The sequence below is a fragment of the Myotis brandtii genome, unplaced genomic scaffold (genome assembly GCF_000412655.1).
Source record: "Myotis brandtii unplaced genomic scaffold, ASM41265v1 scaffold475, whole genome shotgun sequence".
Taxonomy (NCBI): Eukaryota; Metazoa; Chordata; class Mammalia; order Chiroptera; family Vespertilionidae; genus Myotis; species Myotis brandtii.
The window spans coordinates 433,558-448,406 of NW_005368148.1; the positions used below are offsets into that span (position 1 = coordinate 433,558).

Consider the following 14,849-nt stretch of genomic DNA (forward strand, 5'->3'; position numbering starts at 1 on the left):
TAGAACATGGTGAAATCAGCATGTAATGGGGAACCTCCTGGCTATGTTAAAGGTTTAAATATTTCCCAAGGCAATGGAAATCATTGAAGGAAGTTAAGCAGAGAACTGGTGTCATTACTTTTATCTTTTATAAAAAAAATATCTGAAGAGAAATAATGGAAAGAAAATAATTAAGAAGTAATTTAGCAATCTAAGCCACAATGGATGGTGGCTGGGCCCAGTATGATTAGGCTTGAGATATTTTACACCGGTAGAAGCATATTATGGATAGATAGGGATTTTTCTGTAAATGCCATTATAGCTTGGACCTTGTTATTTAATACACCATCCATCTCACAGCCTGTAGCTGAGCTTCATACATTGTATGAGATGGAATGAAAGAAGAAAGAGGAGAGATTCAAAAAGTGTGAGAGGGACTTGACTCACCATTGTTGGTTTTGAAGATGGAGGGAATGTGCCATGAGCCAAGGACAAGGGGTGGCCTCTGGAAGCTGGGGATGTCCTACATGGCAACCAAAATAGACGTGGGGATATCAATCTGACAATCCCAAGGACCTACATTATATCAACAACTTGAGTGAGCAACGAAGGTGATTTTTCTCTAAAGCCTCCAGAAAGAAGCATAGCCCTACCTATACCTTGAGTGGTGAGACCCATGTTGAACTTCAGATCTACAGAACTATAAGATAATAGACTTGTAGAAGCTGCTAAATTTGGAATGAGAGTGATAAAAAATAATACAGACATATTTGAGGTATCTTTATTGGAGATATAAATTAAGCAGCTGGACATACAGTATATAGGACAATGCATACACAACACTCCCCCAACACACACATACATAGCATGCTATTCAAATTAAATCATTCTGTCATAACAAATCTTCTGATGTGTGGCTGAATAAAACCATAACTTGAACAAGAATCATTTAAATTATTGATTACATAAGTGATTGATTTGGTAATCAAGAATTCCCACATACAGTAAAAGTCACTGAAATTTTCAAGAGTATTGGTATTATGAAATAAGACCTATTTATATCACTAGGTTATATTTTTCTAGTTTCTTAAGCAGTGATTTTAGAGAAAAAAATAAAGTTTTGTAGGAGGTTTCTTTGAGGGAGGAGGGGTATTGTGGATATTAAGTGATTATTGTGTCCCTGGCTCATAATGCAGCCACGTGTCTTATTTTCCTTAGCAACAGTTTGAGGCACAACTATATAACACTAGAGGCCGGTGCACGAAATGCGTGCAGGGGGGAGGGCGAGCAGGGAGGTCCCTCAGCCGGACCTGCACCCTCTCCAATTTGGGAGCCCTCAGATGATGTGCTTCTGATGGCTTGGGCCCACTCTCCATGGTTCTCTGCTCTCTGAGGGGCCTGCCTGCTCCACACCATGGGGATGGGCAAGCAGACCCTGCTGGGTGCTGCTTGCAGGTTTCTGCCACTGCCGCCCAGCAGGCCCTGCTGGGTGCTGCTTGCAGGTTGCTGCCACTACAGCCCAGCAGGCCCTGTTGGGTGCTGCCTGCTGGCCCCGCTTGCCTGCTCACGGGTCGCTGCTGCCACCGCCCAACAGGCCCTGCTGGGTGCTGCCTGTGGGCCCCCCTTGCCTGCTTGCAGGTTGCTGTGGTGACTGCCCAGCAGGCCCTGCTGGGTGCTGCTTGCGGGTTGTTGCCACTACCGCCCAGCAGGTCCTGCTGGGTGCTGCCTGCAGCTCCCCTTGCCTGCTGGGCTCACATTGCCGGGGTGACACCACCAGCGTCCTGCCCAGCCGCTATGGGCACTGCCATCTTTGTCATGGAGTGATGGTTAATTTGCATATTATTCTTTTATTAGATAGGATTGTATGGCTTCTAAGATTTCCTTCAATTTCTCTGAAGAAAAATAATGTAGAACTATTTAACACAAATGACACAGTATTTGATAGTGAGAGGTCATAATTTATATTCCTTCAAAATTTCCACATTTTATTTGATATGAAGGGATTCTATATGACTTGGAATTTTCAGTTAATATGTTATTATAACATCAACAATTCTCAATTATCATTTGGAGATTGCATCGAAATATTAAAGAAAAACCCTTTGTAGGTTCTTGATAGTCACTATACTTTTACTCTCATTTGGATTTTGAAGCAGATTTAGTTTTATATCTCATTTTCATACGTTTATTTATTCAAATACTAATTTCACAAATATTTAGGGAGTTTTATATGTGAGGCATTGTACTAAACATGGGACACTGAGATATTTATTTCTTGTGTAATGCTAAGCAAGATAATTAAATTCCATAAACACAGTTTTCTCATTTGTGAATTGGGGCCAATTATATTTATCAATAAGAACATTGTGAGGATTAAATGAGGTAATATATATTTGTGTATATTTATGTGAAATTTCATATACAGATGAAAATAAGTATATAAAGTACTCTTAAAACTATAGAATTTAAGTTGTCATTTAGTAGCTTATGTAAAGCAATTATGAACTAAATGTGATTTTCTTATTTTAGAATTCAAAATGTATTAAAGAAATGATAGAGGAAAATTCACTATTTTTGTAGTGAGAATTTTCTGAAATAATATTGTTATTTTTTTCAATCTTTAATTTCTTTATTGATTAAGATATTACATATATGACCTCATCCCCCCATTGTGAATGACATTAATTTTTAAGTTATGCTCATTCTGAATTAAGACTCTCAATTAAACTATATTATATTTCTTTTCATGTTCTAGACTCTTGCATTACATTCTCATTATCTTTTTAATATTCTCCCTAGAAAAAAAGAATATTCGGTTAGAAATATTTCATGATCCATTAACTATTCTCTTCTAGCAGGAAAACATAACAAAATGCAATGTGAAAAAAGCTTAACAAAATATGCTATCTGAATTTCTTTGTTTTTTATTTCAATTAGGCAACTGACCCTGATGCTGGAATAAATGGCCAAGTGTACTACAGTTTGGGTAACTTCAATCATCTTTTTCGTATCACATCCAATGGGAGCATTTACACAACAGTGAAGCTTAACAGGGAAGTCAGGGACTACTATGAACTTCTTGTTGTGGCAACCGATGGAGCAGTACACCCTCGTCATTCAACTCTAACACTGGCCATCAAGGTGTTGGATATTGATGATAACAGTCCTGTGTTCACCAATTCAACATATACTGTTGTTGTTGAAGAGAATCTGCCAGCTGGGACCACCTTCCTTCAAGTAGAGGTAGGTGTGTGGGAGGAGCATTCATTTCATAAGTTCCACATTATAGGATTAGCTATTAGGGTAGGGTTGACAGATTTAGCAAATCAAAAAATAACACATCCAGTTAAATTTTTTATTTTATTTTTAAAAATTTTAATGTCAGATAAACAATGACTACATCCTATCTAATAATATATAAACATGGTAATTGACCATACCTTCACTACACCTCCCATTGGCCAATCAGCACGATATGCAAATTAACCGCAAACAAAAATGGCAGTTAATTTGCATATGTAGGATCCAAGTTGTGGAGCGAAGCCTGATGGCCTGGGGCCGGTGGAGCAGCTAGGCCTGACGTTTCTGGGGCCGGTTCCAGCCAGAACTCAACAAGAGCGAAGGCCTGGGCCCCAGGTGCCAGAGGCAAACCGGTGCCAGCAGCCAGGGGAAAGGAAGGCCTATTGCACAAATCTCTTCATGCAACAGGCCTCTAGTTTTATTATAAGTCTCTCTCAAGCACTACATTTTTTAAAAAATCTAACAACTCGTAGGGATACAACAAAAAATAAGGGGAGAAAATGTGCCTTTGTAAGAAATTAAATAAAAAAATCTAAATAGATTTTTTTAATTAAAAAATTAATGTTATATATTTATTGTAATGATGAACAATACAGTAGTCTATAAAAAGTCAATAATCTCCCACCTTGTACCTCCAAAGTACTCCGTATTCATATTTATGTTTATTCTGTCACATTTATCTTTGTGCTCACACAAGTATCAAAGATATATATGTAAAAATAAATATGCATGTATTTTTTGCATAAATGCATATATGTATATACATATATACATATGTAAAGAGTTATCTATATTTTGCAGACATAGGATATTGCTATACTTATTATTTTGTAATTTTTAATTTTATTTTCAGGAAACAACTGACATTCTTCCACAAGTCTTAACTCTCCTATTTAATAGTGTCTCCATCTCCAAGCCTCCCTTTTCATTTCTCAACTGCACCATTACCAGAAACTCTGGACATTCTGATTCAGTAGGTTAAATTCGCTCAGAAATCTGCATTTTAGGAAACTACCCATTTAATACTGACACAGGTGGTATATGAAGTATGTTTTGGGGAAAAAAATAGACCTTCCTTGACTGCAATACACATGAATTTTGTTGGCATGGATTTAAATAACTTGTATTTCTTTCATAATTCAACTAAATAAATATTTAGACAATAAACATTAATAACTGACAAGAGACATATGCTGGTCACGGAGAGGGCCATTATTTCTTCCTGTATTCTTCTATTAATCTCATTCATTCATTCATTCATTCAAGAAGTATAATTTCGACATTTATTTTATATCCACTCCTCTGTTAGACTTTGAGGATTCAAACATGAACCAGACGATTATCTGCGTACATTGAGTTTTTGGTCTCATGTAGCAAGTAGACAAGTAGACTGCTCATTAAAATAGAGGTCCTCAAAGTGAGGGGGTTAGGAGATCACAGATCGTAACCTAATCTTTAGGTTAAAGAGAATGTTTCCTGGAGAAAGTTGCTTTCTAAATGGCAAACTGAAGAGTGAGATTTATTTAAGCAAAGAAGAAGAATGGCTATTCAAGGCAGTGGGAATAATCTGCTCAGGATCCTGGAGGAGAGAAGTGAATTAGGGGATAAATGGCTGGAAAATGTGTATGTCCATCTCACCATGTTAAGGAGTTGGGAGATGATCCAAAATGGAATGGAAAGCAAGAAGGATTTTAGGCAGGGAAATAATAAAATCTTTCTCATTGTTATGTCCATAACAGATTAAAGGGAGCCAAGACTGTAAGTTCACATAAGAGGTTTTGCATTACTACATGCAGAGCCTAACCAACCCTCATCTTCCCAGTGCCATTTTTGCTCCATTCCATGTCCCCTACCAGAGTGGCCTTTGCAAACCTGTACTGCTGAGTAGAATAATCATCCTACAAATCCTGCATAAAAACCATCCTTTCAGCTAGAAGATATCACTCCCAATTCTGAACACCTTTAAGTGACATATCACTTTTTTCCTTCGATTTTGGTATTTGTGTCTTAATTCTTTGTACAGTAACCTGGAGGGCAGAAACTGCCTTGATTCATCTTGTACATCTCTATAGTAACTTGCACATAATAACAACTCAATAAATATTAGTTAAATGAAGGGAGTTATAATCAAGTGATCTCTAGAAATGTATTATAGGATACTGATGAGATGAAATGAAATTATTATATTTATCAGTTTTCTTTTAGTGTTTTAAAAATCCATTGTGTTTATAGAAATCACTCAATAAATTTATTTATTTATTTATTTGGTTAATCCTCATGCAAGGATATTTTTTCCATTGATTTTCAGAGAAAATGGAAGGGAGAAAGACAGGGGAGAGAGAGTATGTGTGTGTGTGGGAGAGAGAGAGAGAGAAAGAGAGAGAGAGAAAGAGAGAGAGAGAGAGAGAGAGAGACAGACAGACAGACAGACAGACAGACATGGGTGTTAGAGAGACACATTGAATGGTTGTCTCCTGCAAGTGCTCTGACTAGGGCAGGGATCAAACCTGCAACCCAGTCACATGTCCTTGACCAGGAATAGAACCTGTGACCCCTCAGTCCGTGGGCCAACACTCCAACCACTGCGCCACACTGGTTAAGGCTCAATACATTTATTTTTATTTAAAATATTCCTTTTCAAGGTTATATGGTCAGCAAGAAATAATAATCTGTGACAATACTTATTTCTTTACTGTGGTATGGTTCTTTTAATAGTGATTTTTTTTCAGGTAAAATACATTTAGTAATAAAATCCACAAGGACAAAAATCTCATGTCTCTGTCTCTATTTCTCTCTCTTTCTCTCCTCCTCCCTCTTTCTGGTAAATTACTTAACAAACGTGCTTTTCTCTGAAACATGACTTTTGGTCAGCTATAAACTTATGCTGCCCTAAGCACTGACACATGACTTCATCAGTCTTTCATTTTTCTAGGCTGGCACTGCCACTGATATAACCATTCTTCTTGTTACAGGCCACGGATGTTGACCTTGGAGCAAATGTGTCTTATCGGATAAGAAGCCCAGAAGTGAAGCACCTTTTTGCAATGCACCCATTTACAGGAGAACTTTCCCTTTTAAGGAGTTTGGACTATGAGTCATTTCCAGACCAGGAAGCAAGCATCACTTTCCTAGTGGAGGCCTTTGATATTTACGGCACAATGCCACCTGGGATTGCTACCGTCACAGTGATAGTAAAGGTAAGGAATACAGGTGGCTTCTGGTTGCCTACTTTGCACTCTCTACGTGTAGCTTCTGTTTTTTATACAATAAGTCTACTATTTAGTGCAACAATTCATAATAACATAGTGGTACCAGACCCAGAACATAGATTTTTTAATTGATAAATATTTATGAAGACTTGAGAAACAACTATATTGTTTAAGAGGTAAATTCGAAGGAAACACTAAAAAATTAATTCAAACATGTGGCTGCCTTAGTCTGCTGTTAGCTCTGTGACTTCAATCAAGCCATAATTTCGCCAGCCTACACTTTAGTGCAAATTTCACAGCAGTAGAGATAATAACTTTATCCAAATCCTTCAGTTTTAAAAATAAAATCTTTAATAAGATGACTCTGAATGATTAAGTGTACTAAGCCTCCAGAACTAATTAGTTTGCTTTAGTTTAGAACCCAAGATTCTGGAATAAAATAAGCTTTGGGATCAAGATCAAATTGGAATTAAGTTCTGGTTCAACTATTTCAAGTTCTATGATTTACGGGACTTTCTTGACCTCTCTGAGTTTGCTTTCTCATTCATTGTAATACCCTGTGCCAAATGATTGCCTGAAAAAGCATGGTGTCTTCAACCTTTTTGGATTTCCAGTGACAGTTCTCAAGTGGATAGAAAGGTCACCTGAGCTACGAACTAAACTTTCATATTTCTCTGCTCTTTCCCAAAGGAGCACCTTCGCTATGGGGAAAGCAATGCAAATGCATTTCTATTGTTGCATTTCTGCCTGAGTGGTTCTCAACCTTCCTAATGCCGCAACCCTTTAATACAGTTCCTCATGTTGTAGTGACCCCCAACCATAAAATTATTTTCTTTGCTACTTTATAACTGTAATTTTGCTACTGATATGAATCGTAATGTAAATATCTGATATGCTATATGTGTTTTCTGATGGTCGCGACCCACTGGTTGAGAATAAAAGAAAGTCAGGTTCTGGGGATGACTTCAGGTCTTGAAAGGTGCTTTCAGTCAAGGACTCTGTACACAAGGTTATAAGGTACACAAGGTAATAGGCAACTTTTCCACAGTGCTCATTTTCATAGTGTAAATGATGGAATTAAAAACGCATGGCTTTCCTTGAGTTTTTATTTGATGGTTAACTAATAAATAACTAAAAATCCTATTGGTTTTGTTAGAAAATACCAATGTGAGAACATAGAAGATTGTTAAAGACTTAACCAATCTATAATTAGAATAACTATCATGTAGGTAAATGCTTTAATACTTGACTGCAAGGTCTTTGGGTCTGGTTTTTTGTGTGTTGGTTTGGTTTTATTTGTGATAATCCTGCAATCAGAGTGGGACACAGGGAGTATTCCACTGCCTTTTCTGACTGAGGTTTATCTGCCAGTACCCACCTGAGGCTATTTCTTCCATCAAGTCCTGCTGTCTCCTTTAAACTACCCTGGAGAGGGGAGCATGAGTCCCTTCCATTCTCAGATGCCTTCGAGCTGTCTGGAGAGTTCTATTAGGGTCTGAGTTCCTTTTTTTCTCAGGGATCCACAATGACTCTGTACCTATATCCATAGTGGGTCTCTCTATCCTAAGAAATTTATCTATTTCAGATAATGGGATATGTATCTATTTCAGGGAGTTAATATTTTATTCAGCATTAAGTTCTCTTTGGGAATCAGTATTTGAACTATCAAAATCTTTTCTTAGTCACCTCCTTTTCTGTTTGTGTATCCCTCCTCCCCTGAAACAATGCTCTGGTAGCCTGGGGGAGGTTCAAGGGACAGCACAAAACCACCGATGACCTGAGGGACTTCAATTCATATTTTGAAATATTATGTTGCCACACTATTGTGGTATGACACTTAAAAATTTAGAAATCATTTTCCAAGAACATATTGGGAACATGATACTATTAGTGGTTAGGAAGATGTTGGATAGGCAAAGAAATGAAAAAGACTAAGATAAGTTTGACCTGCATAAACTAACTAGAGCAAAATGGCTTCCAGAGCAGGTGGAATTTTTAAACCATCTTACCCTGGTCTTCTCTTGTCTACCCATGTGGCTCGGTGGAATTTAGCATTAAAAACATTTAAAATAGAATAAAAAGGTCCTTGTCGGACAATTTTGGACAATAAGGGAAGAAAAGGCTTGTTTCTAATGACCTTCCCTCTATTCTTCCCAGATCCAAAAAGGGATACACAAATAGTGTAGCCGTCTCTCCAGGATGAATGTGGTGGGTTTCAGAAAATTATAACCTTTATAGACTCTGACATGGCTGCTTGAATTTTTTTCTCTCTTTGTCTTGGACTTTTTTTTTCTAGAATTCATTGGAGTCAAATTGAATCAAAACATATAAAGTAAATAAGCAAGCTTGTTCTAAATAAGCCTCATTCTTTATCTGAGCTCAAGACTTAAATTTCATTGCCTGTTGCTTGAGCGCCCTTTATTGCAATAGAGGGGTGTCACTCAATGTTTCTTATCATTTACCTTACTTAGAGAAGTAAAACCAATGTATTGGTTAAGTCTTCTTGACCTATACACATTTATTTCTGATTTACTGTACATTTAAAGCAAATCTTATTCAAGATTTAATTCTAGATATGTTCAATGCCATTTTTTTTTCTTTTTCAAGTGATATAAGCATAAAATATTTGCAGAATATTTTCCCAAAGACAGACTGACACTTGCTTTCTTTTCTCCTTATCACTCAGGGTGAAAGAGAACTTTTAAAGTCTCTTGTCTACTATCAGACTTGTTTGTTTTGAAAAGAAAATGGAATAGAATTCTCATCTCTCCACATATGTAGATCTTTTCTAAGCTTGCAAATTTCCTGCTATTGGTTTGTTTACTTGCAGTACTGACAAGCTGCTTTGCTGATAACATAATTGCATGGTATTTGCTAAGAGATATTTCTACTGAAAACAGTCACCACAGGGAAAGCATCTTGAAGATCTCTCTCTGAAAATGAACAGAAATATAATTTCTTTTGTAAAAAAAGAAATATCTAGTGTTTATAACTAGTCCATCAAATTTATTTAAAACTGGAGTGAGAATAGGGAAATTAAAGTAATATTCAGAAGGAAAAATATTTCTACACCAACGGTTCTCAACCTGTGGGTCGCGACCCCTTTGGGGGTCGAACAACCCTTTCACAGGGTCGCCTAAATACATCCTGCATATCAGATATTTACATTATGATTCATAACAGTAGCAAAATTACAGTTATGACGTAGCAACAAAAATAATTTTATGGTTGGGAGTCACCACAACATGAGGAACTGTATTAAAGGGTCGCGGCATTAGGAAGGTTGAGAACCACTATTCTACACTAATAAGAAAATATAATTATATGACAGACACCTGCAAAGAGCTCTCTTGGTCACACATTTTAAGGACCCAAAACAAAACCAATTATGATCAAAAATAATAATACGGATTTTTATTGCAAAATTTTTGTAGAACATTGATAAAACAAGGCCTATTTCATTGCACATTTATTGATAGACAATTAGATGATATGGATGAATCTCTGGAAAATAAAAATAACATTCTAAACAATTTAAAACATAAAATTCAGAGAAAATTTTTACCTTACACACTGAATTCTAATATACAACAGAAAATACACAGAAAGAAAAGCTCTGTTCTCTATGGAAAGCCAAAAGCTGAATACAGGACACGACAGTTGAAATATATTAATGGATATACAATACTTAGCAGCATTGAAAGGGCTGTGAAAGACTTGTCCAAGATAAAAAGATGATTTCAGTCATTTTGCTGATGGTCATTTTAGATAGCATGGCTCCACAGGAGTAGGAGAGTGAGGGAGAGTGGGTTAGTAGGAGCAGGTATAGGAGGGGCAGGAATAGGTGGAAGGATCAGAAATGAACGACTATCCATTAGGGCCAAGGTTGCTGGAAATACCATGTATCTTGGAAGATGACATTAGCATTTTCATCTTTCAAAGGGGTTTCCTCCTCCAGGTGAAAAATAAATGTTTCTATGCCCCCAAACATATAGAAAATAGGCTTTTCTAGCTTTTCTATAGAAACTCAGTGTCCAGCATCAAGGTATCATTTGCCAAACCCTGGATGCCCAACAGGCATTGATGTGCTGCTGTTGCTCCATGGTGACGGTATTGGTAGTGTTCTAGTTTGGATTCGGTCAGAGGAGTTATGTTGTGAGAGACCAGGAGGTAGTCCAGGACTCAAACAAATACCATAAGAAATTCTGGGCATTACAAGATTTACAGCCTATTTCCTTCCCTTCCTCTGGAAGGGGGAAATTGAATTAAAGATGATTTCAATGCATCTGCTAATGGGAGTATGTTTTAACAGAGTCATCATTATTTTTTTTACAACTTGGAGTTGATTTTTCCTTTGGAGTTGGTCGATGTTTTTTCCCTTGGAGTTGGTTGACCTGGAGATATACTTGTTTGGGGCTATAGTCATTAAACGTTCCCCTCTAGTATATTTTTCACTATTATATTCTTGTTTAGTGTATTTTTTTCTAATATATTAACCAGGAAGTTTAAAGAATGTGAATACATCAGGGAGGGCATGTCACGGGCTGAGTCAGATAGTTTCATAAAGTATCTGCATATTCTGCTATTCTAGAATTTTACAACTAAGATGTGACCTATTACCTCTAAAGAACCAAACGAGGGGGAACAAATAAAAATGCCTATGCCCAGAGATTTTACCCTTCAAGGATTATCATATTTTCCCTGCCTGAGACAGGCTTGGTACTGCCACAAGTCTCCAAATTGAATGTCCTCTAATGGGGACAATAGATGCTGATAAGCCTTACTGGTTACTGCTAAGCATGGCCATTATTTCCCAATTCCCACCATTCCTTTGGCTGCTATCTTCACCCTGATGAAGTGGCCACCACATTTGGGGAGCATGCTTGATATATTGGAATCTTCCATGTATTCTCTGAAAACTTTAATTCACCAAAGTCATAAAATATCCCAAACACTATTAGTTTGTGTCTCTAATATCGCAATATCTTCCGGGTCCCTGAGGATATATTTCATAGAGTATTAGCTCCTCAAGATAGATTTGGGAAACATTGGGCTATGCAAAAAGAAAACAGATTTCTCTCTGCATTGGCGTATACATTCATATAGGAGCCTTCAATATACTGATATACCTTGAGAATCTCAAGAAAAAAAATGTGATTTCCAGTATTTGAACATGGGATTCTTTTTGGTTGTAAAGTTTCTGATTGGACTCATTTTTCAAGGAATGCAACTTAGGGAAAAAACACACAACATTATTAGGTTTTAGTGAAAATAACTATTTCTAGATTTAAATATTGAATAAACTGTTTTAAAAATATAACTATAACTGCAACAACTCTCTTTTTACCAAAGAAAGCTTTAGGAATAATTATAACAATTATCTTCAGGGAAATAAATTAGCATTATACAATGTTTAGAAGCTCACCAGATTGCCAAGATAAAAGTATAGTAACTAGTAGAAAGAATTTTTTTAATCTAAAATATTATTGGAAAGAGATATCTTAAAAGTTATATGTGCATTATGTGCATTTTTTAAGTGAAAATCACACAAGTCAACTTACATATAATCTTCTGATGACTTTGCCATTTCTCTTTCTCCTTGCGTCCACATATCAGAATGAGGCTTTTAGGATCTGATATAACAGAATTAAATCATAGCTGTATCCCTTGTTGCAGGATAACCATGAGCAATTTAATCTCTGTAAGCTTCAGTTTTCTTATATATAAAACAGGAATAATAGTAATAATGATAACTATATTTTGTGCAAGTTAATGGAAATGATACATTTGATACACTCAGCATTTTCCTGATATACAGTAAAAATGAACCATACAGACACACGCATGTAACTATTATGCACTTTTGAGAAAGTCTAAAATGGGGTGATATTGTTAGAATTTGTTCATAGACCTGAGCTCAGAATATGCACTCATTGTCTCAATTTACCATAATGTCATGGTTTAGAAAAATTCCAAAAATGTGTCACCTCCTCACCCCACCCCCTCACATTACCATTGCAACAGAGGGAAGTAGAAAGCAATAGAATGATGTGTTAAATCACTGGGTTTGTCACCATTGCACAGTGTCAGCCTCCTCTAATTTAGCTATTGATTTGGAAAGGCTATTTCAGCTGCCAGAATGCATGAGCGATGGGGACGTTGTTCAGATACCAGAAATGTATCCTATGGTAATGTAGCTAATTAAACTCAGTGCTATACACTCTCATCATAGCCGTGTACTGTCTCTTTCATAACATGCATCACACTTGACATGATGCATTTAGTTTTTGCTTTCCACACTGAACTCTAAACCCAGGACCAGCAGGCACTATGCCTTTCTTGGTGGTAACAATACCCCAACACCCAAAGTACTGTCTAATGCCCAGTAGGATTTCCATCAATATTTGTGATACTGAGAGCCATGCTGTACATAAAACTCATATGTTTCCTCCTAGCCAACTGTACCTTCAGGTGCGTTTTTATGTGATTGATACATGGGGCCAAATTATAAGTTTACTAGTCAACATTTCTAAGAGCAGGGTGGTGTTCCAGTTGAGAACCCTGATGACATTCAGAACAGACTTTAGAAACATGAAAACTAGTTATTGGTCAGATCAAAAATATAACCACAGAAAGCAAATTATTGAGGGTCTTGGTGATAAAATTGACAAAAGGACAGAAAGGGAAATGTTTCTTTTTGCCACTGCTACCCTCTAGTGGAGTAATGGCTAACAGAAAGGGGCTTGTTTTTGGAGAGTGAAGCTTATCCTTAATTTGAGGCATAATAGAGCATTTGTACAGAAGCAAGTCATGTGTACATTTTTCTTCAATATCCCTGGAGCATAAATATACCCAACTAACGATTATGCCCAATGGCATTACATTTCAATAAATGTTATCATTTGAAGTAATGCATGGTGCAAGAACGATGGGCAACTGGCTATACATTTTAGCCACAATAAAAGATTGTTATCCCCAAATGTGTGCAATGTACCATAAGAAGAAGTACTGCTATAATAATTATATTGATTCTTCATCCTGTCAATGGCAAGCAACATAAAATTAGGGACATTAATGTTTCAGTGGTCTTCAGTTATTACAGCCTTTGGTTTGCATCAAATCAGTTGGTGAGGCCAGATTAAAACATGACCACTGTGCATTCAGTTAGAAGGCGAATCTAGTGAATACTTTCTCAGCAAAAAATAGGCCACTGTATTCAACACCGTTAGCAGCTGTGTGGACATAATTGGAAAAATATCATATCTTCTTTTTATTTTCTGAAGAATCCAGTTATCCAAAAAGTACCTTGTAACATTAAGGTTCCAGATGCTCCCCCCACCCCCCTGGGGAAGGAGAAGAAACTTCGTAAGAGCATATTGAGTTTATATTCCTGGGGAAGGAGGAGAAGAAACTTCGTAAGAGCATATTGAGTTTATATGACTTTGGGTGCAGAACAATTACAATGTTGGGCTTCTTCTTTTCCAACCTTTAGAAGTTACAGTTTAGAAATGCAAGAGGATCTCCACCCTTTTAAAGACAGGATTCACTCGTTAGAAGTAACTGGCACTCTTGAAAAGAGCAAGAGACAGTGTGTATGCAACTTACTCCAGACCCTGCCACCTCAAGATCAACACCTTACACTGCCCTCCGTGTAGAGAACCAGCTCCCTGGGTTCATTTACTTGTTCAGATTCCAAAGCTCATAATTTACAAAAGAACTCTTTCATTTTATGGAAGAGGGTGTGAGTACTATATGTCAAACAGAGAAAACGATTTTCCTTCCAGTTTTACGCATAGTTCAAGACCTCCTATTTCTTATTGGAGTCTACAGGTTTCTTTATATTCACAACTTAGAAGTCAACTCTATGGTGAACATAAAACAAGCTCTACTTGATTGTAATAGATAATTATCCTGACCTCTTTGAAAAGAGGTGTTTATAATCAGTTAATTAGGGTGCTCGCCATTTACATTGTACATGAAAATTGTTGTCACAGAGAAAATATCAAAGACTATGTAGAATAATTTTCTTCTTATGTTTCTAATAGCAAGTGAGAAAAAGATGACCTGGAGAGTAAGGTAATTAACTGATGTAGCTTCGGGCTCAAATGTGTTTGACCCAAATTACCCAAAACAATGCAGGGCATAATGATTATTTTAAAATAAATAAGTTTACAAAATTTAAATCAGCCAATTTAATAAGCGTTGCTTTTGAGAAAAATAATAAAATGCAGTTCTCCATAAAGGATAAAATGCTTGAGAGTAAAAAATGGTCTTGCTCTCAGGGGACCAGGTTTATCAGGTTAGCTCTGCCAACTAAGTCAAGTCACTAAACCAGAGGTCCTCAAACTTTTTAAACAGGGG

At 36.8% G+C, this 14,849-nt stretch overlaps 1 protein-coding gene across 1 annotated transcript in view; it reads left to right on the forward strand.

Moving 5' to 3' along the window:
- The window catches only part of PCDH15 (protocadherin-related 15), a 567,795-nt gene that overhangs the window by 400,600 nt on the left and 152,346 nt on the right, over positions 1-14,849 (forward strand). The window contains exons 19-20 of the mRNA XM_014547486.1: positions 2,917-3,222; positions 6,252-6,476. Coding sequence (XP_014402972.1) covers positions 2,917-3,222; positions 6,252-6,476 — 531 coding nt within the window. The remainder of the gene's footprint in view (positions 1-2,916; positions 3,223-6,251; positions 6,477-14,849) is intronic.